The 26,018-nt window shown below is 37.1% G+C and overlaps 1 protein-coding gene across 2 annotated transcripts in view; it reads left to right on the top strand.

The window, feature by feature from the left end:
- The window catches only part of LOC130069841 (protein shisa-like-2A), a 64,758-nt gene that overhangs the window by 27,308 nt on the left and 11,432 nt on the right, over positions 1-26,018 (top strand). Inside the window, exon 3 of one of the 2 annotated variants that reach the window (XM_056233984.1) lies at positions 11,817-12,041. In XM_056233984.1, coding sequence (XP_056089959.1) covers positions 11,817-12,001 — 185 coding nt within the window. In that variant the 3' untranslated portion in view covers positions 12,002-12,041. Of the gene's footprint in view, positions 1-11,816; positions 12,104-26,018 lie in introns of those variants that run through there. The other variant, XM_056233983.1, reaches the window with a different exon arrangement.

Raw genomic sequence — 26,018 nt, 5'->3', positions numbered from 1 at the left:
GATTGCAGGCACTTCTTTTTTTTTTCTTTTGGCTTTAAATAGTTTGTTGGCATGAACTGTTAAGATTTAGAGATGCAATTGATAAAACGTGAAAAATAGAAAAACAGAACAGAAAGTTCTTCATCCTAACAATCATATTCACAATGTGTTTTGAATAAACTTCACCTACCATTGAGCATGTTGTGAAAGGAAATCAGTCAATTTACTGCTGACAGATCCTAAGTGTGCGTGTGTCCTTGTGTGTCTTTTGTTCAACACTGTTTTGCTTGAATTGCCTATTACTCAGGACAAGAGAAATACAACAAACATCAAACGTAATTCATGGTCTTATTTTTCATGAGTCAGATGAGACACGTCTTAAATGTTGGGAATTGCAGTTGGTCCACCTAATTAAGACATAAATTATCATACATTGAATATAATTATAAACTCTTATAAGAAAAGGTTCTATATGGAATTAAGGGTTCTAAGGGTTCTTTCAGGTGCTTCATATGGGGTTCCATCATTTTATGGATTTAATTTTAATTTTATTAATTTTTTATTTTAATGAAATTTTATGAATTAAACAGCTCATAACATACTTTATCACTAGATAAAAAATGTAAATAGCCCACTGAAATAAACATGAACGTATTATGCAATCATTTATGACAATTCTCCATATAAACTCTTAAAAATAAAGCTTCTTTATTGGCATTAATGGTTTCATGTACCTCTAACATCCATAACCATTGCACAAAAGGTTCTTTATAGTGGAAAACGCTTCTTTAACTTATTCAAATGTTTTTCGCACTTAGAAAAAAATGGTTCTTTTAAGAACTGATCCCTGAAAGGTTCTTTGGGGAACCAAAAATGATTCATCTGTGAGAGGGTTGTCAAAATCAGTTCCTGAAGGGAAAAGCCTTGCGATGTGTTTAAATGGAAAGCACTTTCTGTTTAAGGTTTTTATTTCGGCATAAGACTGTTTTCAGTTATTATTGTAGAGCTGAACATTTTTAAATTGATACCCTAAATTTTGTTTATAAATGTATTTGTTAATACATTAATAAATAAATAAATATTTATACCCTAAACCCTTGATCACTTGAAATCCACAATTTTTTTCCTTATGAATTTGTTTTATGCACCATTCTATAGGCCTATATGTTTGCTTGGGCTGTTGGAAAAAAAGTAAAAAAAAAAAAAAAAAGATAACACAATAAACTTTAACACTCATCTTAAAGGGTTAGTTCACCCACAAATGAGAATGATGTCATTAATGACTCTCCCTCATGTCGCTCTAAGCCCGTAAGACCTCCGTTCATCTTCAGAACACAGTTTAAGATATTTTAGATTTAGTCCGAGAGCTTTCTGTCCCTCCATTGTAAATGTGTGTACGGTATACTGTCCTTGTCCAGAAAGGAAATAAAGACATCATCAAAGTAGTCCATGTGACATCAGTGGGTTAGTTAGAATGTTTTGAAGCATCGAAAATACATTTTGGTCCAAAAATAACAAAAACTTCGACTTTATTCAGATTGTATTGTCTTCCGGTTCTGTTGTGGATCCGCGTTCAGTGACGCTGCTGACGTAAGACGCTGCTGACGTGTGTCTGGTGTGTGTGTGTGTGTGTGTGTGTATTCCGGTTCTGTTGTGGATCCGCGTTCAGTGCCGCTGCTGACGTAAGACGCTGCTGACGTGTGTCTGGTGTGTGTGTGTGTGTGTGTGTGTGTGACGTAAGACGCTACTGACGTGTGTCTGGTGTGTGTGTGTGTGTGTGTATTCTGGTTCTGTTGTGGATCCGCGTTCAGTGCCGCTGCTGACGTAAGACGCTGCTGACGTGTGTCTGGTGTGTGTGTGTGTGTGTGTGTGTGTGTGTGTATTCTGGTTCTGTTGTGGATCCGCGTTCAGTGCCGCTGCTGACGTAAGACGCTGCTGACGTGTGTCTGGTGTGTGTGTGTGTGTGTGTATTCTGGTTCTGTTGTGGATCCGCGTTCAGTGACGCTGCTGACGTGTGTCTGGTGTGTGTGTGTGTGTGTATTCTGGTTCTGTTGTGGATCCGTGTTCAGTGCCGCTGCTGACGTAAGACGCTGCTGACGTGTGTCTGGTGTGTGTGTGTGTGTGTATTCTGGTTCTGTTGTGGATCCGCGTTCAGTGCCGCTGCTGACGTAAGACGCTGCTGACGTGTGTCTGGTGTGTGTGTGTGTGTGTGTGTGTGTGACGTAAGACGCTGCTGACGTGTGTCTGGTGCGCCCGAGCTTCGTTTACAGTCTGAGGGAGACGCACGCTGGAAACAAAACAATCTTCGCAAACATGTCTAAGGATTTCCACACAGAGGAAGACTTTTTTTTTTGCCCAGCCATATTTATTTGAACCCGAATACACGGACGCACCAGACACACGTCAGCAGCGTCTCACGTCAGCGGCGGCACTGAACGCGGATCCACAACAGAACCAGAATACACACACACACACACACACCAGACACACGTCAGCAGCGTCTTACGTCAGCAGCGGCACTGAACGCGGATCCACAACAGAACCCGAAGACAATACAATGCTGAATAAAGTCGTAGTTTTTGTTATTTTTGGACCAAAATGTATTTTCGATGCTTCAAAACATTCTAACTAACCCACTGATGTCACATGGACTACTTTGATGATGTCTTTATTTCCTTTCTGGACAAGGACAGTATACCGTACACACATTTTAGATGGAGGGACAGAAAGCTCTCGGACTAAATCTAAAATATCTTAAACTGTGTTCCCGAAGATGAACGGAGGTCTTACGGGCTTGGAGCGACATGAGGGTGAGTCATTAATGACATATTTTTTTGGGTGAACTAACCCTTTAAGGTACACTCTAAGAAGAAAAGGTTCAAAAGCTATCACTGGGGTGATGCCCTTTCAAAAGGTACACTTTCGTTGCTAAAGAGTGCATATTAGTACCTCAAAGGTGCATATTGGTACCAAAAGTGTAGATTTTAGTACATTTATGGTAGAACATTTTTTAAGGGTACCGCCCAGGGACAGCTTTTGTACCTTTTTTCTGAGAGTGTAGCTACAAGTATTATGCAGTTAATATCAAAATAACTCCAATATCATACACTATTGTGGGGTGGGGGTAAATGAATTGCGATCTGCTGTAGTTCACAATCATGGTGCATTGTGGTCTATGGATCTGTCTGAAGTATACATATTGAATAGACTCACTCCCTCTGTCAAAATCGAGGGGTCGAGGGTCTGTCCAAATAAACTTCCCTCGCCCACTTCAAAGTGGCGGCGGGGAAGTGCTTGGGGAAGTTCACGGGTTTGTCTAAAAGTGGAGTTGTGGCCCTCTATAAGCGCAGTTCAACACGTGTAGAAAACCTTTTTTATATAGTTATATTGTGATAATGAGAGAGCGGTGTGGTGGAATAAAAGGACTTTTCCCTTGTGCCAAATCACAAAGAGATCAATGCATTCGACTTGTTTTTCTAAGCTAGAGTGTTTGCATTGATTGCTAAGGCAAGTTAATATTAAACTGCATGGTGTGCAACCCGTCTTTCATCGCTTGTGCTAAATGCATGATACCTCAAATTGTACAGGCATTTTTTTGTCAGTTGGACAATTAAAAAGCCCCACAGATTTGCATTGAAGGAGGGACTGAGAGAGCCTGACTACGTCAGACTTCGTACTTCCGCTCAATTTCAGTTCGCTTCTGTACTCAGTCTGAGACATCGACATGTCTCTCAGTTTTCCTCCGGCCAATCAACGAACAGAGGGCGGGCTGAGAGCCGTGACGTAGACGCTAAGCACCGAGTTTAAGATTGTATTTTAGGTCAGGGAAATCGAAAACAACCGCGGATATGGAGACACGGGATGCAATTCGCTCTGTTGTGGAGAATATTCCCGGCATTTGCAAACTGAAGCCCGAACAAGAAGAGTGTTTGTTAAACATTTTGAATGGAGGTGATGTTGTGGCCCTACTCCCGACAGGTTTTGGTAAAAGTTTAATTGATCAACTATTGCCGATCGTCAGCGAGAAACTGGGGAGGCCAAAGGCCGGCAAGGCGATAGTTGTGATTGTGTCCCCCTTGGTTGCACTAATGGAGGATCAGTAGCCTGGCAAGCCAGACCTACATCAAGATGTTAGGTCTGGGAACTCACAATTGGCATACCTCAATCCGAGGGGCGGGATAAACTGTTGTCTTTCAATATCCATCGGCACGCAATAGGATAGCGCTACAACCAACCAGAGCAACGAACGGCTGTGGCTGAGTGAGTCCCATGCGTTTTTCCACCAGTGAACCAGCTAGTTGGTATATTAAACTTTTGCCGTATCCGGTCGTCAAAACTCTGAACACATCTTCCTTTTTTAGGAATGACTTAAGTGACGTTCTCTTAACTCCAAGTCATCCAGAGTCGCGGGCAAAGCCGATTCGAAAGACCGCTGCTCGCCAGCAGCATCTTCTTTGTTTTCAAGCAGAGGGAAATCACCTATGGAAATCACGCGGAACCGTCATAACTCTGCCGTCATTATGTTAAGCCCGCCCACCAACTCTACATGATCTGATTGGCCGGGCCAGTTTTTGGTTTTTCCAGCTCTAAAGTCTATGGAGAGTTGCTAGACCACACTTTGCTGCAAAATAATTTTTGCTGCCGCTAGGGTGCGTCTAGATTTCTAGGCTAGAGGATCAGGTTAAGGAGGCAGCAAAACTGGGTCAGCCATGTTCACTCCGGTATTTCGCTCGATGGTTTCGTTTTCGCATCATACATGTTTATAGTGGAAGTTCGATGTGGCTGCTGGCGAATAACACACGTCATAACCAGACGTTATGTGATTGGCTTACGGGTAACCAATGATTTTATACTTCAGACAAGCCCCCCCCAAAGAGAAAGAAAACACTTTTCAATTATGCCATGCCAGACTCTGTCTATGAAGCAAAGCGAAGTAGCAGAGTTTGGTATTACCAGGCTAGGACTGAGACACATATACAGATTTTGGTGTGCTGTGTTGACAAATAAGAAACCACATTGAACATTAGAAATCCTAAACCTGCAAAAACCACTGCAAAACAATCCCTCGTTCAGATGAAAGAAGAGGACGGTCTGACCACCGCCTCCATTTATTCTCGTCATTCTCCCATTGTTCTGTCTGTGACACAAACTAATAACTGCAGTGTCACATCTTCCCGTGGCCTTTAGCGTCTCGTGTTTTCTTTGTAGTTTTGCTCAAATTCTGCAAGAAGACCCAAAACATCATTTTATATTATTTTACTGAGACCCCATCAATGACTTTTTTTTATTTTCAGCATGAAACGGGATTTCATAAATCTACAAATCAATGTGTAAAGGTTGTTCTCCTTTTTCTCTTATCTTTTTAAAACTTCATCTCTCTTCTATCCCTTGACGTTTCTTTGTCTGCCACACAAACTTGAGTTTCTGATTTAAGCGTATTAACTACATAATATATGGTGTCTGGGTTAATAGATGGGTTTTCATCGGTTTTCTTTTAGAGAATGATCTCATCACCTCTTCAGAAATGCATCATGTATCCATGCCACTTTTAATTTGTGTGTGTTTTGAAGAATTGCATTCATTTTATCAGTAACACAGCTCTTCTGTTCTCGTATCTCTCTTTTCTTCTGTCTCCATAACATACAGACAAAATTATAATATATATTATATATACACCACTTATATTATGCTTCTGATACATCATGGGCTTTGATTCTTCAGTATTTGTTAAAGAGGATCTATTGTGATTTTTTTTTTTTACATGTTCATCTTTCTTTAGTGTGTAATGTTGCAGTTTGAGCATGAAAAAGCTCTGCAAAGTTTCAAAGTCCCTCCAGCGGGAGTTATTCTCTATATCAGTGTCAGTGTTTCTGAACTCCCTGAAACGCCTCCATTGTAGTCTTGAGTTTCTTCCAGGAACGAACATGTCACAATGTTCCTCATTTAAATAATTAATACGCAGAATAAAGGGGCGGGGCCTGGTTGAGTTAGTTAGTAGTGTGTTGAAACTGGTGGTTATGGAAAGGGGCGGGACATTTCCCAAACACACTCGAAGTGCTTGACCAATCACAACACACCGGTCCAGCTGACCAATCAGAGCACAGTGAGCTTTTCAGAAGGAGGGGCTTCATAGAGACAGCAACTAAACAGAGCGTTACTGACAGACTGGGAAGAGAGGAGCTGCAACAATGGTGAATATGAGAAAAATAATGTTTTTTTTTTTTACATTTAAGAATTAAAACCTGTAGAGCCCAAAAACAAAATCATGTACTTTGAAAAAGGGCATAATAGGGCCCCTTTTTTTATGTGATATTTATCTCCAGTCCAGTGTTGCTGCAATATCTTCAGTGATTGTATACGTAGTTTTACTTTGGGTGAATTAATCTTGCTTATGTGACCTGAACAAGCAGATTAACTTATGATTGGTCACGTGGCATCTTGCATGCGTCACCATTTTGTATGTGAGCTATTTGCATTTGTTCTTTTCATAATTAAATAGATGTTTTTCTGTTTATTATCATATTCGATTCATCAAAGATTTTATGGCTTATATAGTATATGATATGATTAAATATCCATCTATCCAGTCAAAAAACAATAATGTCCATCAGGTTTTAATGTTAAGTTAGTCACATTTGTTCTTTTTGTGTTTATTGGTCTAATGTTTAGACTGCTTTTTTTGGGCAAGGTCTCTCTTTTAATCTGTTTTAAGGTACTTAATTAAAGTTAATAAAACTATTCTTTTTAAAATTCCCTCATCGTTTTCCCCTTTTTGTGCATGTATTACATTCTCTCATTAAGCAAAAACTAACCTTTCATTGGTTCACCTTGTGCATTTGCAGCATTTTTCCACTCTTTCTAAAACAAGGTTTCAATGCAGCAAAGTATGTCTTACAGGATTCACTGTTAAACTCAAAGATTTGTAAAAACGTCCATCTTCAGGTCGTGATTCAGTAATTTTTTTGCTTTAGAGATTTGTATATACTGAACATAACTTCTATATTGTTATTAATATTTCAAGATGAACACTTACTGGACTGAAGCAACTTATGTTTAAATGATTATCCATAGATCATGTTTTCGAAAAATCATATTCAAATGTGAGCGTCAAATTTGATCCATCAGGCTTTTGAGGAATGTTTATTTGTCAATCATCACTGTTGCATTGCTTTATATGTTTTACCCTACAATAAAAAACTACAGAGCTTTCATCATAAAACTGTGCATTTAAATCGTTTTAAGACATATAAAGTGACGACTGATATTTATATGCATTTAATGTAAATAGTCTCTTATACTGTTATAAATTGCATATTTTTGCTCAGTTTGAGCCTCCGAATAAAATCTTTGATATATCAAATATGATACTCAACACAAAAAAATGGACATTTGAAAAAAAAAAAAAAATCAATAAACTCTTCCATTATTTTTGTTTCTGACTATTATCTCCTACATTAGTCTTTACAGGGTTAACCTGACTCTAAAAACAGTACATTTATCTTTCTTCCGTTTACCAGGTGCTTTTATGCAAAGAGTCTTACAAATGAGAACAATACGAGCGGAAGGGATTCAGACAAAGAAGAAAACAATACAAGAGAAAATTGTAACCGGTAATCATTGTTTTGTCTTGGCAGACAGATTAAATTAATATTATAGTTTAAAAATAGCAGATTATATCCTGTCAGTCAAAAGGGAGCGAAACAATGCGTCAGACTGCAGCTCTCTGTGTGAAGAAAATCTCTCTTGTGTTGAATTTAGGGCTGTCAAAGTCAAATCGGTAATACCATTTTTTTTTTAAATAGTGTTGTTAAAACAGGCTGTATTTGACCCTATGAATGGTTGTCAGGTCTGCAGATTTTCCCTACTCCAAATATAATTTGTATCACCTCCCATCCAATAATCACAAAGAGCTTTTCTCTTTACTTCTGATAAGAAACAAAGTTTCACCTTTCAAATCCTATCCATTTTATCAGGAAGTTCAAACAATAAATGGCGTTTTGATGCTCTTCAATGTGAACTGTAGCGCTTCATTTCAAGCAGCAGCGCGTCTTTTCTTACACTTTAATACTTTTAATACTCTAATAATTTAATAAGTTATAGCATGAAAAAACGTGCATTAACATTAAAAGGTATGTTGAAAGCACTGTAAAAAAAAATATGGACGTAGTGTTCGTGACGTCACCCGTAGGTTTCTGAAGAGCATTTTTGAAGCCTGAAGTGGGCGGAGCCGGCCGTCGCCATCTTGGTAGCGCGTCCCTCCTGGATAACCGAAAATGTGCAAAAAGGCTGGATTAGCTGAGCTGACGTGACGGCTAACAGACGGCAGACAAACGTCTAGTAGTGACATCAGCGGCAATCCACCTGTCACTCAAGTGACCACGCCCTTAATTATGCAGTACTTTAAGGCTTAATATAATTTAAACGGATGAGTTATAAAAAAAAAAAAATCACCCCCACCACAGTTGTCATGAAGCGCAAAATTAGCTGTATAGACCAAAACCACTTTTTGTACCAGGCTGTAAACGCATTCGTTTCTGCTGTAAAGTTGGGCATTTTATCATGGGGGGTTTATGGAATTGACTCTCTTTTGCAGCCTGTCTCTAGTGGCTAGTCGATGAATTGCAGTTTAAGTCACTTCCATGTTGACTGGAAGGTTGTCGCTTGGTTGAAAGGTACATAGAGCCGGATTATTAAAAGGGCTACGCTGAGCTGAAGCCCCAGCAAGGAGGGGAATCGTGATTGGCTATCAAGGGAATAAAAAGTAGGCCTAAATTAACAGGCCAATCGGGAGCAACCAAACTTTTCCCGGTGTACCAATCACCAAAATCTCATTACACCCCCACATAATGCCGTTGTTTACTGGAGAACTTGGGATAAACACCAAAGGTCAAGTGATGAAACGGCGCTACCAGATTACACCGCGCAGCTCTAGCACTTGATCGACGCTTTTACTGCTCTGTTGAAGCGATAACAGCACAAGTCACTTGATCCATTTGAATCCATTGTAATATTATTATTGTTGCAGAAACCATAAAATCATGGTAATCATTTTTTTTTTTTTTTATTTTTTTTTTTGCCTGTCATGATCTTACAGTCAAACTCCGGATTCGAAATAGTAACTTTTTATTAGGGTATCTACAAATGAGGATTGTTCAAGTGTGTAGATATTTTCAGTTGTGATAAACTTAAAATGATTAGTTCACTTCAGAATTGAAATTTCCTGATAATTTACTCACCCCACGTCATCCAAGATGTTCATGTCTTTCTTTCTTCAGTTGAAAAGAAATTAAGGTTTTTTGAGGAAAACATTCCAGGATTTTTCTCCATATAGTGACTTCAATGGGGTCCAACAGGTCGAAGGTCCAAATGTCAGTTTCAGTGCAGCTTCAAACACGATCCCAGCCGAGGAATAAGAGTCTGATCTAACCAAACCATCGCTCATTTTCAAAAAAAAATTTGTTTTTAATTGATATACTTTTTAACCACAAATGCTCAAGTGTGCGCCAAACATTAGATGATCACGTTGAAAGCAAGGTTACGCATGATGTTGACGGAAATACAGACCTAGTGTTCACGTAGTAAACGAACGTGCAAAGACTAAGTCAAATGCCCTTTACAAAAAATAAATAAAAGGTAAAACAACGATGGCGGTCGATTTTGAAATTGGAGAAAATAAGATGGAGTTTTTCACCCTACCCTACATTTTTGAACTGGAACACACATGACCTTTCAATGTGATTATCTAATGTGTGGCGCATCACAGAGCTAGTGCAAGACCAGCATTTGTGGTTAAAAAATATATCAAGGTTTTTTTTAAAATGAGCGATGGTTTGGCTAGATAAGACACTTATTTCTTGGCTGGGATCGTGTTTGAAGCTGCACTGAAACTGACATTTGGACCTTCTGCCCGTTGGACCCCATTGAAGTCCACTATATGGAGAAAAATCCCGGAATGTTTTCCTCAGACCTTAAAGGGTTAGTTCACCCAAAACTTTTCTGTCAGTAATTACTCACCCTCATGTTGTTCCAACCCCGTAAGACGTTCGTTCATCTTCGGAACACAAATCAAGATATTTTTGATTAAATCTGAGAGCTGGATCACTCCTCCATAGGCTTCTAAGGGATCGAAACTGGCCGGCCCAGAAAGTCGGTAAACACATCGTTAAAATAGTCCGAGTGACTACAGTGACTCAACCATAAGTTTAGCAAGCGACGAGAATACTTTTTGTGCGCAAAAAACCCCCAAAAAATAAAGACTTTATTCAACTATTCATTGTGGGCCTCGAGTTAGTTACGTAGTGTAACAGTGCAGCGCTTCTGTGATGTACGCCAGAGCCACTGTAGTCACTTGAACTATTTTAACGATGTCTTTACTAACTTTTTGGGCTGGCAAGATATCAATTACAATAGAAGCCTATGGAGGAGTGATCCAGCTCTCTCAGATTAAATAAAAAATATCTTAATTTGTGTTCCGAAGATGAACGAAAGTCTCACAGGGTTGGAACAACATGAGGGAGAGTAATTACTGACAGAATTTTGATTTTTGGGTGAACTATCCCTATAATTACTTTTCAACTGAAGTAAATATCTTGGATGACGTGGGGGTGAGTAAATGATCAGGAAATTTTCATTCTGAAGTGAACTAATCCTTTAATTGATGTAAAATATTAATTCAATAATTAAGAGCCTGCAATATTAATATTTAACAAATTTGCAGTATATTCAAAAATATATATTATTGTTTGTGTCTGTCCTTTATTCTTTAATTAATTAGTTCTAATTAATTCTAATCTATGGACTACCCCAGCAAAACATTAATAGAGAAACGTGTTAGCTCCAGTCCACCTCTTGACCTCTTTGACCTCAAATCTGGTATAAATGTATTCATGCTTTTAATGTGTTGTTGCCTGGAATATTTAGTATATTTAGTATATATTTAGAACTCATTGTTTCCCTCTGTGTTCGAGATTTTATGTATTTTACTATGAACAGAGCCTTTGGGTTTGCTATAGCCCCAGGCATGTAATGACATGAACGATGCATGTTCTTGTATGGAGGCATTATAGTCAATGCAAGCAGTGTATTACATTGTATATTCTTACCAATGAGGTCCTGTTACTATGCATGACAGTATTTCAGCATATAAATACTGAAAGGCAATTCCACCCTGTAAGTGCCCTGCACTTAAAAGATAAATATGAATATTTTAAACAAATAGTAGTCCAAGGCACTCAAACTGGGGAAATATCACACAGAATTCTACTAAAAATGACAAAAACTATATATACATTACGAAAACTTTAATTTAGAATAAAAACTGAACATTTAAAAATATAAACATGTAAAGTATTAATACATTATATAATAGTATAAATAATACTAAATATCCCTGAGAGCACCAGTAAATATTAACGGATACCCAGGTAGAACTCTCTGCAGACTATTTCTATGTTTTTATCTACTTCTGTACACTGTAAAAAAAAAAAATATATATATAGTAAGTTGATTTTAAGTACAATCAACTTGGATGTTTAAGTCATTTAAACTTAATTTACATTAAACTGACTTGAACTGACTAAAAATGAGTTGAATCTTATATAACTTTTTTTTTTTAAGTTGAAAATTGCTTAACTTAAATTCAAATTAAAGCAATGTAAAAACATATGTTGTCATAACTTATTGATCAAACAATTTTCTACAGTGTATTTTGAATGTGTCCTTGTAGACGAGCGTCACAGTTGATTTTGCTCATACTTGCCTGCGGGTTTTGCTCAGTTAAGCACGACTCACGTTTTCTCCAGAAAAATGTTTAATGTTGTCGGTGTTGTGTTTCTCAGGATCTGGGGCCAGTCCTCAGGAGGGTCCGAGCCAAGCCAGCGCGCCGTCGGGACCGCAAGGTTTCCGCAAGCATTTCCTAAGAGGCAAACTAGACTGTGACAACCAGCCGCCGGATCCGGACCGGCTGTTCCAGCGCTGCTTCATGGCTACGGTCACCACCATCAATGTAGAGGGACCTTCATAAAGCCCTGGAGCTGAACAACATCACCCAGGAGTCCTTTCAGTGGCTTTAGCCAATCATCATGCGACTGATGGAACATTTTCAACGATTCTGCTTTGAGGTTTTGGATGCAAACTGAATAAAATCAATGACAAATTGCCTCAAACCTCTTAGTAAAAAATTCACTATCATTTAATTTACCCTCAGACCGTATGCTTTTCATATACTCATTAGAGCTGCACACAGGCTCTTTGGATTTGTTTTTGAGGCATGAAACTAATTAAACCATTAACATTCATCAAGACTTCAGTATCAGTATTCAGAACGGTAATTGCTGCTTTAAAGAAATAATAATGCTTTTGGTGAAGCAGTTTTAGTCTCCGCAGCTGAACCAAAGACGGAATTGAACTCAAAGAGTTTGTTGTTCCCGAATCCTGAGAATTACAATAAACCATCTATCTCTCAAACAGGGTTTTCAGAGCGTATACACCAGCACGTTCCTCCTTGGCCTCCGTCCTAATGGTGTCTTTAAAACAGCTTTGAGTGCCGTTTGAACAATCTAGGGTTCATATCCTTCAGGAGTCAGTCATTAGCCTGTTTGAGACACACTATGTGCCTTCAAAGGCACTTTTCAGAAAAAGCTTTCAAAACCAGCAAATTAGTGCTGTCAAATCGACTACCGGTAATCGCGATTGATCAATTCTATATATATATATACTACAACACAGACACGCACACACACACACACACACACACACACACACATATATATGCACACATATATTATATTAATCCATTTGATATTTGACAACACTACAGCAAGTACAATTCTCACTTAATCTCATTAAATATCAAATACAATGTTATCTAACATAACATAACAGGGGCTGAAAGTAGCTAGTATTAAACACTCCCTAAAATGGTGAATTTGGCCTGTCCCACATGCATTGTCTTGACCATTTCAATTGTATAAACCAATAAAGATTATGCAAAAGGGACATCATTTTTATACAAAGCTAATCTGTTGAATTGATATTGAAATTAATTGTAAAGCCTTAATTATTAATTCATTTTAATAACCGGTAGCCGTGTATTTAACAATGTCAGACATGCACATCCCTGTTGCTGCTGATTTTGCTGAAGATTCCTTAAAATTATGGCATCCAGGAAGTGACATCATTGGGACTATTTTTACATCATGACTAAAAGATTAGTAAATAATTTAATTCCATTTTTCCCTTCTTTTCTTTTTTGAGCTCAATAATTTAACCTTGCTACCAAAGTTATAAAAAGAAAATGATCAAACAACAACAAAGATTTTTAAGTTTTTTTTAATTTCTTTTGTTTATCAACTAAAAACAGAATTAGGTGGTCCAAAATAGCTGGTCCATGTCAAGTAATGTTTACATTTTTATTTATTGTTTAATGTTATACATTTTATACTATATTCATTATTATCATTTTTTTTATTATTATATATTTTATTATATTTATAATTTTTTACTTTGTAACTTTTTCATTAATGATTTATTCTATTTAATTTGACTGTTTACTCTGTGTGTGTGTATATATATATATATATATATATATATATATATATACGTTCATTATAAATTGTCACATCAGGGTTTTAAACTATTTTCATAACAGGGTTGTTAAAACTGCAAACGGTTAAGCCTTGTTTTTGACCCTAGTGCAAAGTTTTGTACTTTTAAGATGTCTACAAAAAAACATTGTTCATATTTATTTTTTATGGCCAGGAAAAAAGAGTTTCTTTTCCGTTTCTTTTCATGGGTGAATGTGTTGTATATTGTGTTACGCTGAAGGCCAAAGCTGCACTGAATTGTACTTTGTGAGCCAGTTATCTATTATTTTAGTTAGCTTAACACTTCATGCTACCTTGACCTGTATTGATTTGATTTCAACATGCTGTGATAAAAATTGCCTATTGATGTACAGTTAAAGATTGTTGCGTTTCCAAAGTGCTGCGTGGTTCGTCAGTGAAGTTTGTCCCCAAGTGGCTTTATCTTAGTTTTGAGCTGTTTGTGTTTTTGCTGTACTGTTTCTGCCTCATGAGCTCCAACATTAAAAATGGTTTGCCAGTCCAACACAGTCTCATCCCAAGGCGTCATCTAACTGACGCTTCTGACCATGCGTCAACATGCCGACGCACACACCACCCCCCAAACGTCAACATGAGACGCTCATCATCGGGCGTCATCAAATGCCGCGCACCCTTTAGCGTCAGTTAGATGACGCTTCTGTTATGGGTAGGTTTAGGTCTGGGGTAGGGTTAGGATTAGACCACTAGGAGGCGCGTCTCATATTTACGCTCAAGGGGTACCCTGTGCGTCGGCATATTGACGCATGGCCAAACATGGTCTAAAGCGTCAGTTAGTTGACGCCTTGGGTGTGAGACTGGGCTGGCCAGTCAGCACGGCTAATGAAGAAATGTTCCGTACAAAATACTGCATCTGTTTCATCAGTGACTCTACTTTTATGGTAGGACTTTCATCAGGATGCCGTACATTTTTTTAATCTCTAAACTAACAGCACCTTTGGAAAAATCGCACCTTTTCTTCAGAGATTAGTTGATCAAAGACTGATCAGCGTCTGAGTTCAACACCAGGTAATACATCCTGAAAAATCATTGCAAAAACCATTAAAGGTATTTTTGTCCCCATCTAGTTTGGATTTCATTGTAATTTCAAGCCAGTGTATCACGCTCGAGTTGTTCTTCTTCGCATATAATGTGCTCAAAGCGCACTCAAAAGACTAATATCGCACTCTTGAAGCATGTTAAATAATTCCCCTGAAGTCCAATTACAGTATAATGCTAGTGAAGGTTTCTTGCCCCAGATACGGTGATAATTTAGTTTCACAGTGCGGTTTTACACCTCTTTCTGGTCTTTACAGCTAATCAGGCTGTTTTTTTAGAGTGTGCCTTTAAGACTTCATGCAAATGACCTCTGCTTTGATTGGCTAACCTTTTCATGTGAAACAAACAGCATGTTGCTGATTACCGGTTTTAGAATTTTCACATAAATGCACTGTAAAAAGTGACTTTTAGAAGATTATTGGAGTAAAAAAATTATTGGAGTCTTTTACTACTAAATTTCACTTTTAATTAAATGTGTTACTCACTGCTTCTTTGTAATTATTTGGCTTTCACTTTATTTTGATAGTTCACTTTAGACTTTCCTCTGCAACTACATGTCAACTAACTCTCATTAGAGTATTAGTTGACTGTTCGGTTAGGATTAGGGTTCAGGTTAGTAGACCTGTGTTCAGCGTCACTGAACGCAGATTGACAACAGAACCGGAAGACAATACAATGCTGAATAAAGTCGTAGTTTTTGTTATTTTTGGACCAAAATGTATTTTCGATGCTTCAAAACATTCTAACTAACCCACTGATGTCACATGGACTACTTTGATGATGTTTTTATTTCCTTTCTGGACAAGGACATACCGTACATACATTTGCAATGGAGGGACAGAAAGCTCTCGGACTAAATCTAAAATATCTTAAACTGTGTTCCCGAAGATGAACGGAGGTCTTACGGGCTAGGAACGACATGAGGGTGAGTCATTAATGACATAATTTTCATTTTTGGGTGAACTAACCCTTTAACATCACAAATGCAACGATTTAAACAACCATTTTTTTTTTTTTTTGCCATTTTGTTTCAGTAAGTGGTGTTGGTGGAATGGAGATGGAGCTTTTTCAGTCTTTTAATTTCCATGAATAGCCAGTTTGACAGAACTGTACCCTACAAAGAAAATTTCACAAGATTAAGATGTGTCTCACGAATGTAAAAACAATGTTGATTACTGAATTCAAAATGTTGAAAAGTCCTTGAATCAGCAGGTACTTTTGCACATCTCATAAATGCCTGAATTTCTAATAGTTGTAGTTGTCTTGTATCAATGAGTCCTACTCAGTTCCTCCTCTCATACACCTGCAAGACTAAGCATTGTTTTAATATGCCAAGCATGTCGTTCAGAGAAACTGTGAAGTGTTAGGGTTAGAGGAGGTCTGATGGCAGACAGGATATTTTTATATCCAAACAGACCAGCCGTGATCATCTGGATTTATTCTCTCAGGGTTCGGTGAATTCTGACCGGCTCTGAAAAGGTGTGCTGAAAGGTTTTTGGGATTAGAAAGACTTGAAATAAATGGTTGGCTTGGCTTTTCTCTTATAAGTTTGTGCTATAAGAAGATTTAAACTTTCTTTTACAAGTATAGCACATGTCTGAAACTTTTACTTCTAGCATTACTTGTGTTTAATGCCTCTTTAGGATCAATCGCTTGTATCTCTCATTTGTAAATCGCCTTGGATAAAAGCACACACTAAATAAATAAATGTAAAAGTAAGATGGTCTGGATGGTATAGTTTAGTTTGTCAGCCTAATAATAATTATTTTGGTGCAGAAAATAATTTATAATCTGTAGAAAAACCCAACACTTTAATGTTTGGTTAATTCATTATCATTTGGTTATGCTTTTGGTTAAAAAAAATTTAATCCAAACTGGATGTTTACATTTTTATTCATCATTTTTATTTGTTTTGGTTTATTTCATTTGTAACTTTTTTTTATTTTGATGTTTTTAATTGATTTAAAATTATTTTAAGTCATTTCAAACTGATAAAAGGAAGTGGATAAATGCATTTTCTAAGGATAACCACTTCTTTTGTCAAAAAGAGCAGCAATTTGAAGTGCCAGAACCAAATTTAGTACCAATTAAGATTAAAATACAATCTTTTATTGTCGAATTTAATTGAAATCGAAAGAGCAAGGTTATTTCAAGGAATAATTCAGACCAAAAGTAAAATCATTTTACTTTCAATCATTAATGCTCATTAAAACAATTTGATTTTCTTTCTTCGACAGAAGACAAAAGGGAAAACGGCAAAAAGGTCGACAGTGTTGCTATGCTCCAAAAAGGACAAATAATCATCATAAAAGTATCATAAGAGTATTCTCCATATGACTTGTGCACTCTATTTCAAGTCTTGTGAGAAACTAAGAAGCTTGAAAGAGACTCAAGCATCACAACATTCAATAAAAAAACAATATGTTGATGTCAAACTTGCTGCTCATCCAGGTCTGAATTGGGTGAATAGAATATTTAAATTCTGTGTGACTGAATTTTCATTTTTGGATAAAAGAGTGCTGTACCTTTTGACAAATTTCAAGAAATGCATCTATAAATCCTTATTAGTGGTAAGAAAAAGATTTTAAGCTCTGTGGTTTTTCAAGAGTCCATGCTAAAAGACAATTTATTGCACACTAGGGACAGTGGAAACTGTGATAGGAATGAGATATGGTATATTTGGATGCTTTGTCCCAGGAGAAATTAATCATGGGAATGAAATGCAGGAGAAGACGTTGTGAACACGTTCTCAGCCTCAGAACACGCTCTCACTCACAATATTTGTATAACTCCTGCAGCAGATGTAAATGTTATACCAAAATGAAGTAGAATTTATTGAAAGGATAGCCCCTTGAGATGTAACATCTCATTTTCAAGGGGGTCCTAAAAACATAAGCAATTTACAACACAGACAACATAAAACAAAACAACATTACAAAACAAAACAAAACTAAAAAAGAAAAAGAAAAAGCTCAACCTGCTTCCCACACTCTTGTGGACTTCCCACACCCGAAACATAGTTTCAGTAGTTTCAGTACAAAATCTCATCATCATACATCATCAGCATAGAGCCACGTAGTAACAGCAAAAAGATCCTCAAATGAGTCTCAACAGAGAGAGAAATACAAGAAATCAAAATAAAATCAGAAACATAGACAAGTTATTTTAAGATAAGAGAAAAGACATAACCTAAAACGACTGAGAGAGGTAATAGATCTCAGAGAAACAGGAAGATTATTCCAGTCAAAAGGGGCTTTATACAGAAATGACCTACGTCCAACTACACTAACAGTTTTTGGAACAAAGAAAAAAGGATGTTGCGAATGTCTAAGAGAGTAGGGAGATCTATATGGAATCAGAAGTTCATTCAAATATAGGACAAGCAAAATAAACACATTTAAAGATAAACAAAAACCAATGAAATTGTCTTCTGGATTTAGGATGCAACCAATTAAGCAATTCATACATATGGCAATGATGAGTACGATATGGACACCTTAACACAAATCTGCACAAAGAATTATAAACAACATTAAGAGGCTTAAGGTAAATATCATAGGTATTTTGGTAAACAGTATCAGCATAGTCAATAAGAGGAAATATTAACTGAGAAACAATTCTTTTCCTGTCTTGAAATGTAAAGCAATTAATTGAACAATAAAGTAAGCGCAGGCAGTGATAAATTCTTTTAATAATATAATCTATATGAGGCTTGAAAGAAAGTTCTGAGTCGATCCAAAGGCCGAGATATTTAAATGCAATGACATTCTCAAGAGATAAGCCATCATGACCAACAATATTCAAATCAAACGTGTTCGAATGACAACGACGCGACCCAAACATCATACAGCAAGATTTCCTCTTATTTAATGTAAGCATATTATTATGACACCATTCTTGAACCAAATTAAAGTCAAGTTGTAAAGAGTTCTGAATTTGTGACAGATCGGAGTTAGAGGTATAAATTACCGTGCCATCAGCATAAAGATGCACCGAACAGTTTAAGCAAATCTGAGGTAAATCATTAATAAAAATAGAAAAAAGTAATGGTCCAAGAGAGGAACCTTGTGGAACACCTTTTCCAACAATTACATAATCTGACTGAGAACCTTGAAAAAAAACACATTGACGTCTGTTATGAAGATAAGCATTAAACCAAAGAAGAGCATCTCTAGTTAAACCAATTGTATACAACTTATCTAGAAGAAGATAGTGATTAACCATATCAAAGGCCTTGGAAAAATCTATGAATATCAATGGACGAGAACACATCATTCGTAAATTTTAGCAGAGCAGTCGTAGTAGAAAAATTAGGTCTGAAGCCTGACTGTAACGGAGATAAAATGTGAAATGAATTAATAAATGATGATAGTTGATTAAATATTAATTTCTCAAATATTTTTGCAATGGAACAAATAATAGAAATTGGCCGATAATTATTAACATCAGATGAGTCTCCACCTTTGAACAGTGGAGTAACTTTTGCACATTTCCATATAGACGGAATAGAACAAGTAGTCAATGACAAGTTAAATAAATCTGCTAAAGGATACATTAGTACATGTGCGGCGGATTTGACAAATTTAGCTTCTAAATCATCAGGACCAGCACTACTATTTGTTTTTAGATCACAGATAACATAGTAGACATCGACAGGCGTAATCTTCTTAAAAGAAAATGATCTGTTAACAGTAATTGAGTTTAATGGTGCAGCAGTATAGGAGTCAGACCACTGAGAATCACATATAGAGGAAAAGTGTCGATTAAAAGCTTGAGAAATAAGTAAAGGATCAGAAATAATTTCATTATTAAATTTAATATTTTTAATCAAGCTTTTTTTAGTTTTATTTAACAGATTACTCAGCTGATTCCAAAACCGTTTAGGGTTATGAAAGTTTTGAGAAAGGCGATCTTTGTAATAATTAGCTTTTGCATTCCTTGTTTCCAATTTAGATAAGTTCCTCAAATGTCTATATTTTTCCCAATCGATAGGATCTCTAGATAACCGATAATTAGCCCATGCTTTATCTCTTTGCTTAAAGAGTTTAACAAGATTAGAACTAATCCAAGGTAAATGTCTACCTTTAACTCTAGCAGTTTTCAAAGGGGCGTGTTTATTTATTATATTCGTAACTTCAGAATGAAAAAAATGTGTTGCATCCTCAACAAAAGGAATTAACTGAAACCTATTCCAGTTTATGTCAATTAGATCTTGAATAAAATTGTCAATATTCATATTTTTACACTGTCTCAACGTTATGTATTTAGGTGGAGAACTTGGAATTTTAATTTTCCAGACACAGTAAATAATCGAATGATCACTTAAACAGTCTGACAATACACCGGATTTAATTATCCTTTTTCAGGGTTAGTAACAAGTATCCAGTCCAACAGAGATGAAGAGCGTTGGTCAACTCTGGTAGGCACATTAATTAACTGACAGAGGTTTATACTGCCAAATAAGTTTTTATCATTAACAGAGGAACGATCCAACCAATTCTTGTTAAAATCACCCAGAATAATCAGTTCATTGTGCTTCTCAAGGGAGTTAATTGTTGACAGAATACACATCGTAGAGTCAGACGGAGCAGAGGGTGGCCTATAAATATTACCAATAGTTAAATTTTTATTTGCATGAAAAGTAACTTTAACAAAAAGACACTCAAAATTAACAGGACCTATGCTAGGAATAACACATTCTGAAACTAGGATGGCAGAAACATAAGTTGCCACCCCACCACCTCTGGAGGTTCTGTCAGATCTGTACAAAACATAACCCTCAATTTTAATCACATCGTCAGCGATGTTGTTATGTAGCCAAGTTTCTGATATAGTGATAATATTAGGTTTATGAAGGAAAACCCAGGCTCTAAGAAGATCTCTTTTTGGAACAAGACTCCTAATGTTAATGTGAATAACCTTTAAACCTTTAACAGATTCAATCGTACCAATAAAGACAATTCAGCCAGCCAAATAATGAACTAAAGAAGAAAGGGTAAAAAAAAAAAAAAAAAAAAAAAGCAGCAAATTGAGCAAACACACAGACATTACACATACACATACACACACCCACACACACACACACACACACACACACAAACACACACACAGACCACACAAAAACGAGAAAAAAAAAAGAAATTTCATTAAAGATCGAAAAAGAAAAAATAAGACAAATATGCCCCAGATTCAGACTGCAGCAATAATATTATAAAAATAATAATAATAAGGACTAGATGAATGTAGAATCAAAAGATAAATAAATAATAATTAACAAAAAAAAAATATATATATATACATAGTGCATTTGTAACAAATATTTAGACCATATAAATGGTATAATTTGAAGAGAAAATGAATCAACAAACACATTTTCACAACATACACTAACGAAAACAAAAAAGTTAGTAACAGAGCATGGAGTCCATAATCATGGGGATACAGAAAGATCTCGAAAGAAAGTCTCTGCCTCCTCTGAACTACGAAATAGTTTCGGTTTTGCACCATCACCCTCAACGTACAGGGATACAGCAAAGAGTATTTCATATCCACAGCACGGAGATTCTTTTTCACAGCATCAAACTGCCGACGCTTCTTGATCAGACTAGCACTAAAATCCGGATAAATGAAAACTCGAGTACCTTTGTAAAGTAGTTCTTTCTTCTCCCTGGCCAAACGTAGGATCTTTGCCTTGTCCAAAATATTGAGCTCTCTTGTAAGTCTTGAGCTTGAATGGACAAATTCAAACAAAAATTGTCAACATGCCCGTCTTATTGAGTATCCTAGCAAACATAGTCGGTTATGTCTTAAGTGAATGTAAACAGTCGAGAAAGAAAATGCATGCGTGTCAGTATCAGTGTATTGGATCAGTGCGTTATGTCTTAAAGTGACATCAGCCTAATTTTCCTACTGTCTGTGTTTTTAATGTTAATCAAACAACAAAAGCACTGTTCTTGACTGAATAGCTTTTGTAACTTCAATAATGAGTTTTAGATATTTTTTTTTTTTAGTTCAGTACATTTGCTTAACAGTAAACTTAAACTTCTTTAACTTTTTTTTTTTTCACTTTCGCTTTTCATCTATGATCAGAAACGATGCCGGTGGTCACTGATGGATGGCAATTCAGTACAATAAACTGTTAAAATGTGAATAGAAGTTGTACTTTTTTATGAATCATTTATAGAAGAGCCTGTTTAGAGGTGCTTGATCTGTTTGGCAGGTGGTAAAGCTTTTGCTTTGAAGGTTTGGAAATTAAAGTGCTTTCACAATCCTCTGACAGTCTTAATCTGGTTGTGGAGTCGAGTCGGAATGTTTGCTGTGATATGACAGAAAACTATCAAACCTTCCTCAGCCGCTGCGAGACCCGCACTGACATCCCAACCAAGCGGCAACATTCTAATCTGAAAAATGAAGCCTACCCGGAAGTGCGAAAAACTGCAATACATCGAAAATCCGCTAGAGGGAGGTCCCAAAAGGGAGCAAATATCCATAGACCGCATGTTAAAATGTCCGTTTTCACAGCATAAATTTATATGTTTACATGTTGGTCCCATGGACTTTTATTGTATTTTTGGATAGGTCCCGAGTGCCTGACAACTGTGAGGGGGGTGAATTTTTTTCTAACTCGGTAGTTTAGATCGTATTTAGATATAAAATGTATGACAAATAAGCGCGTGATTGACAGCTGATAACGGGCTGCGCCGAGTGGAATTCCTGAAATTTGACGTCTCGGCCATGATCTGACACAACACATCATACCACCTCTGTATACTTTCTGAACATTTGTATTTGAAATATCGTAAGATTTTCCAAGATGGCACCGCCCATACCCCCCATAAACAGCCTCAAAACCGTTCTTCAGAAAGTCTATGGGTGACGTCACACACTTTGTCCATATTTTTTATAGTCTATGATCCCAACACAACCAAAAAAGATGGTTCTTTAAAGGTTCTTTACACGTTTAAAGTTATATTTAGAACCGTATCGTCCTGCAACCCTTTATGCTGAAATGGAAAAGTCAGATAAAGTGAAGGCCTATATCACAGTATTTGTTAAACTCTTCACTCTTAAAGGACAAGTTCGGTATTTTACACTTAAAGCCCTGTTTTAAGATCGTTTCTGATTAAATAGAACGGTTAAGATTAACATTTTCGGTTTCTGTGGTTTATCATGTGACTCTTATCACTGCTGAGATGATTGTTGGTGGGGTGCAACCACAGAAATCGAAAATTCTCGGGCCAGCAGCATGTGTCCAAATTTCAATCTTAACCGTTCTATTTCATCAGAAACGATTTTAAAACAGGGCTTTAAGTGTAAAATACCGAACTTGTCCTTTAAGAAAAATGGTTTTAAACAGTACCAAATTAAGGTTCTTCTGCTTGTAACAATAGCAGAACTCTTGTTGGTGCTAAATAGAACCTTTTTTTAAGGTTCCATAAAGAACCATGCTTTGACAGTGCTATGGATAATGAGTAAAAGCGTGCAGCACATGTTTACATATTCATCTAACCGTCTCTCTCAGTGTGGGCGGCATCTGGATGTTCGTTAACAGTAAATCGCTGCAAATGTATTTACAACTTCTTTTTACTTCTAAGCAAAGAACGAAAAAGAGTGAATATATCAGGGCATTGAATCAGGTTCAGTCTGGTGTGTAACGAGTGCGAGCAGTAAGTCGCTGCCTGCAGTTCACTTAACGGGCACCGGTGTCACTAATAACAAGGGCTTATGAATTCTACGTTTAACCTCTTTAACTACCAAAATAATGTAATGTAATTAATAATGTTCCAAAATAAATTATTCAAGCTGATAGAAGAGCAACTTTGACTGAAATAACCACTCGTTACAACCGAGGTATGCAGCAAAGCATTTGTGAAGCCACAACACGCACAACTGTCACAGGCCGGCTCATAGCCTGTGGCAAAAATGAGGGGACACGAACAACAGGTATAGGTACAAGGTATAGTAACAACGAGGAACCGCCCCTGCAGGCATAGGAGGGTCGTTAGTGATTGGAGCCACCTGGGCTCAGGGTATTTAAACTGCTTCACTAACCACTCTTATCTCTCTCTCTGCTCCTCCAGGTATGATCCTGTTTTGTTTGTTCCTTTGTAGTTTTACTTAGTTTCCACTCAGTCATGTTCACACACACACACAGATTCATGCATCCCTGCACTTTACATACACCTTACATTATGACATTTTCACACCTCATTCCTTTTTCCTTGTTTAAAGTTAATAGTTTTTGGTTTACAATAAAGAACCTTTTTGATTGGCCTATACCTGTTCGTGTCCCCTCATTTTTGCCACAGGCTATGAGCCGGCCTGTGACACAACCTTGAGGCGGATGGGCTACAACAGCAGAAGACCCCACCGGGTACCACTCATCTCCACTACAAATAGGAAAAAGAGGCAACAATTTGCAAGAGCTCACCAAAATTGGACAGTTGAAGACTGGAAAAATGTTGCCTGGTCTGATGAGTCTCGATTTCTGTTGAGACATTCAGATGGTAGAGTCAGAATTTGGCGTAAACAGAATGAGAACATGGATCCATCATGCCTTGTTACCACTGTGCAGGCTGGTGGTGGTGGTGTAATGGTGTGGGGGATGTTTTCTTGGCACACTTTAGGCCCCTTAGTGCCAATTGGGCATCGTTTAAATGCCACGGCCTACCTGAGCATTGTTTCTGACCATGTCCATCCCTTTATGGTCACCATGTACCCATCCTCTGATGGCTACTTCCAGCAGGATAATGCACCATGTCACAGAGCTCGAATCATTTCAAATTGGTTTCTTGAACATGACAATGAGTTCACTGTACTAAAATGGCCCCCACATTCACCAGATCTCAACCCAATAGAGCATCTTTGGGATGTGGTGGAACGGGAGCTTCGTGCCCTGGATGTGCATCCCACAAATCTCCATCAACTGCAAGATGCTATCCTATCAATATGGGCCAACATTTCTAAAGAATGCTTTCAGCACCTTGTTGAATCAATGCCACGTAGAATTAAGGCATTTCTGAAGGCGAAAGGGGGTCAAACACAGTATTAGTATGGTGTTCCTAATAATCCTTTAGGTGAGTGTATGATGCATGTTTCTTTACTGCTGGAAACTGTTAGTAGACAAAAAACTAATGATAGTGTAAAAGTGGAGGTGTGCCAATAACTGAAGAAGCTAATTGATATTCTGATAGTAACGTTGGTAAATCAGAAAGGTCTTGAATTGTGACTATGCATAACAAGACAGCAGCCACATCATGTTTGCTGATCAGGGAAATTACAATTCCTGCTTCATAAATACTGAAGTGTTGTTTAACCTTTAATCAGACTGATATCTTATCACATATTCCATCCTCATCGTCTTCTGCTCCGCTGTTCAGAAACCTTCAGGCTGGTGCATGCAAGTCAAAAGACAGTGAGTTTCCAGAGGCCTTCTCCCAGCTGTGGTTTGTTTCGAGTGGAATGTGTTTCATGAATTAATGAATGTGTTGGACCCATTTTTATGCCATCTCCTGCATAAATTACCTGCAAAATTTGTGGGTGCTTATATATAGGGGTGAATTCAGGTTGATAGAGACACTTTTTCCAGGTCATCTCAATGGCAAAATCCCATTCACCCTGAATTCACCCCTAACTTTTAATAATTAAGGTTAGGAGTTTGTCAGTTTTTTTTTTGTTTTTGGTTATTTTATTGTTTATTAACAAGTGGTCTTTTATTTTATTTTAAATCATGAATACTTAGCATGCACCACTAAATATGGATTCACACTCAACAATATATTCACACAAAATCCCTTCCTGTAACATTACCTTTCCGCATTAAGGACAGATAGTTGAGGTTGAGACCATGACCTGATGATTTAGATTTGACCTTGAGACCTTGTTTTAGGTCATAAATTTTCAAATGAATTTACTTCAGGCGGTCACATACTGAAAAGGTCATGCACATCTTTTTTGAAGTTTTGGAAGGAAGAAAATCATTCAGTGTAAAGTCTTAAGACGCAGATTTCTTTATCACGGCCTGAAGAAATGAATAAAAATCGTTAGAGATGAACTTTGGTGTAGGTGGCAAGAAAAAGTTTAAATGACTCTGTAAGATAAAACAATCCAAATGTCACTTACTAATTCCAACATACACCGATTTTGAGGTCACGTCAACTCAGGAGAAACTGCTTTACGAAATTGTCTGTATTACAGGCATCACATAATGAGAAATCCTTTTTCCTTGATCTTTTGAAATGACTAAATCTGAATGGACTCTGACTCATATGAAACCTGTATGTTTTCTTCGGTGGAAAACAAAAGATGTTGAGCAGAATCAGGTTCGAAAAAGCACAAGCATTAATTAAATAAACCTTGAAGATTGTTGTCAATGGGACCCAG

This window comes from Rhinichthys klamathensis, unplaced genomic scaffold, assembly GCF_029890125.1.
Source record: "Rhinichthys klamathensis goyatoka isolate OS25496 unplaced genomic scaffold, OSU_Roscu_1.1 h1tg000386l_1, whole genome shotgun sequence".
NCBI lineage: Eukaryota > Metazoa > Chordata > Actinopteri > Cypriniformes > Leuciscidae > Rhinichthys > Rhinichthys klamathensis.
The sequence above is the reverse complement of the archived record's forward strand: the minus strand, read 5'-3'. Positions and strand labels throughout refer to the sequence as shown.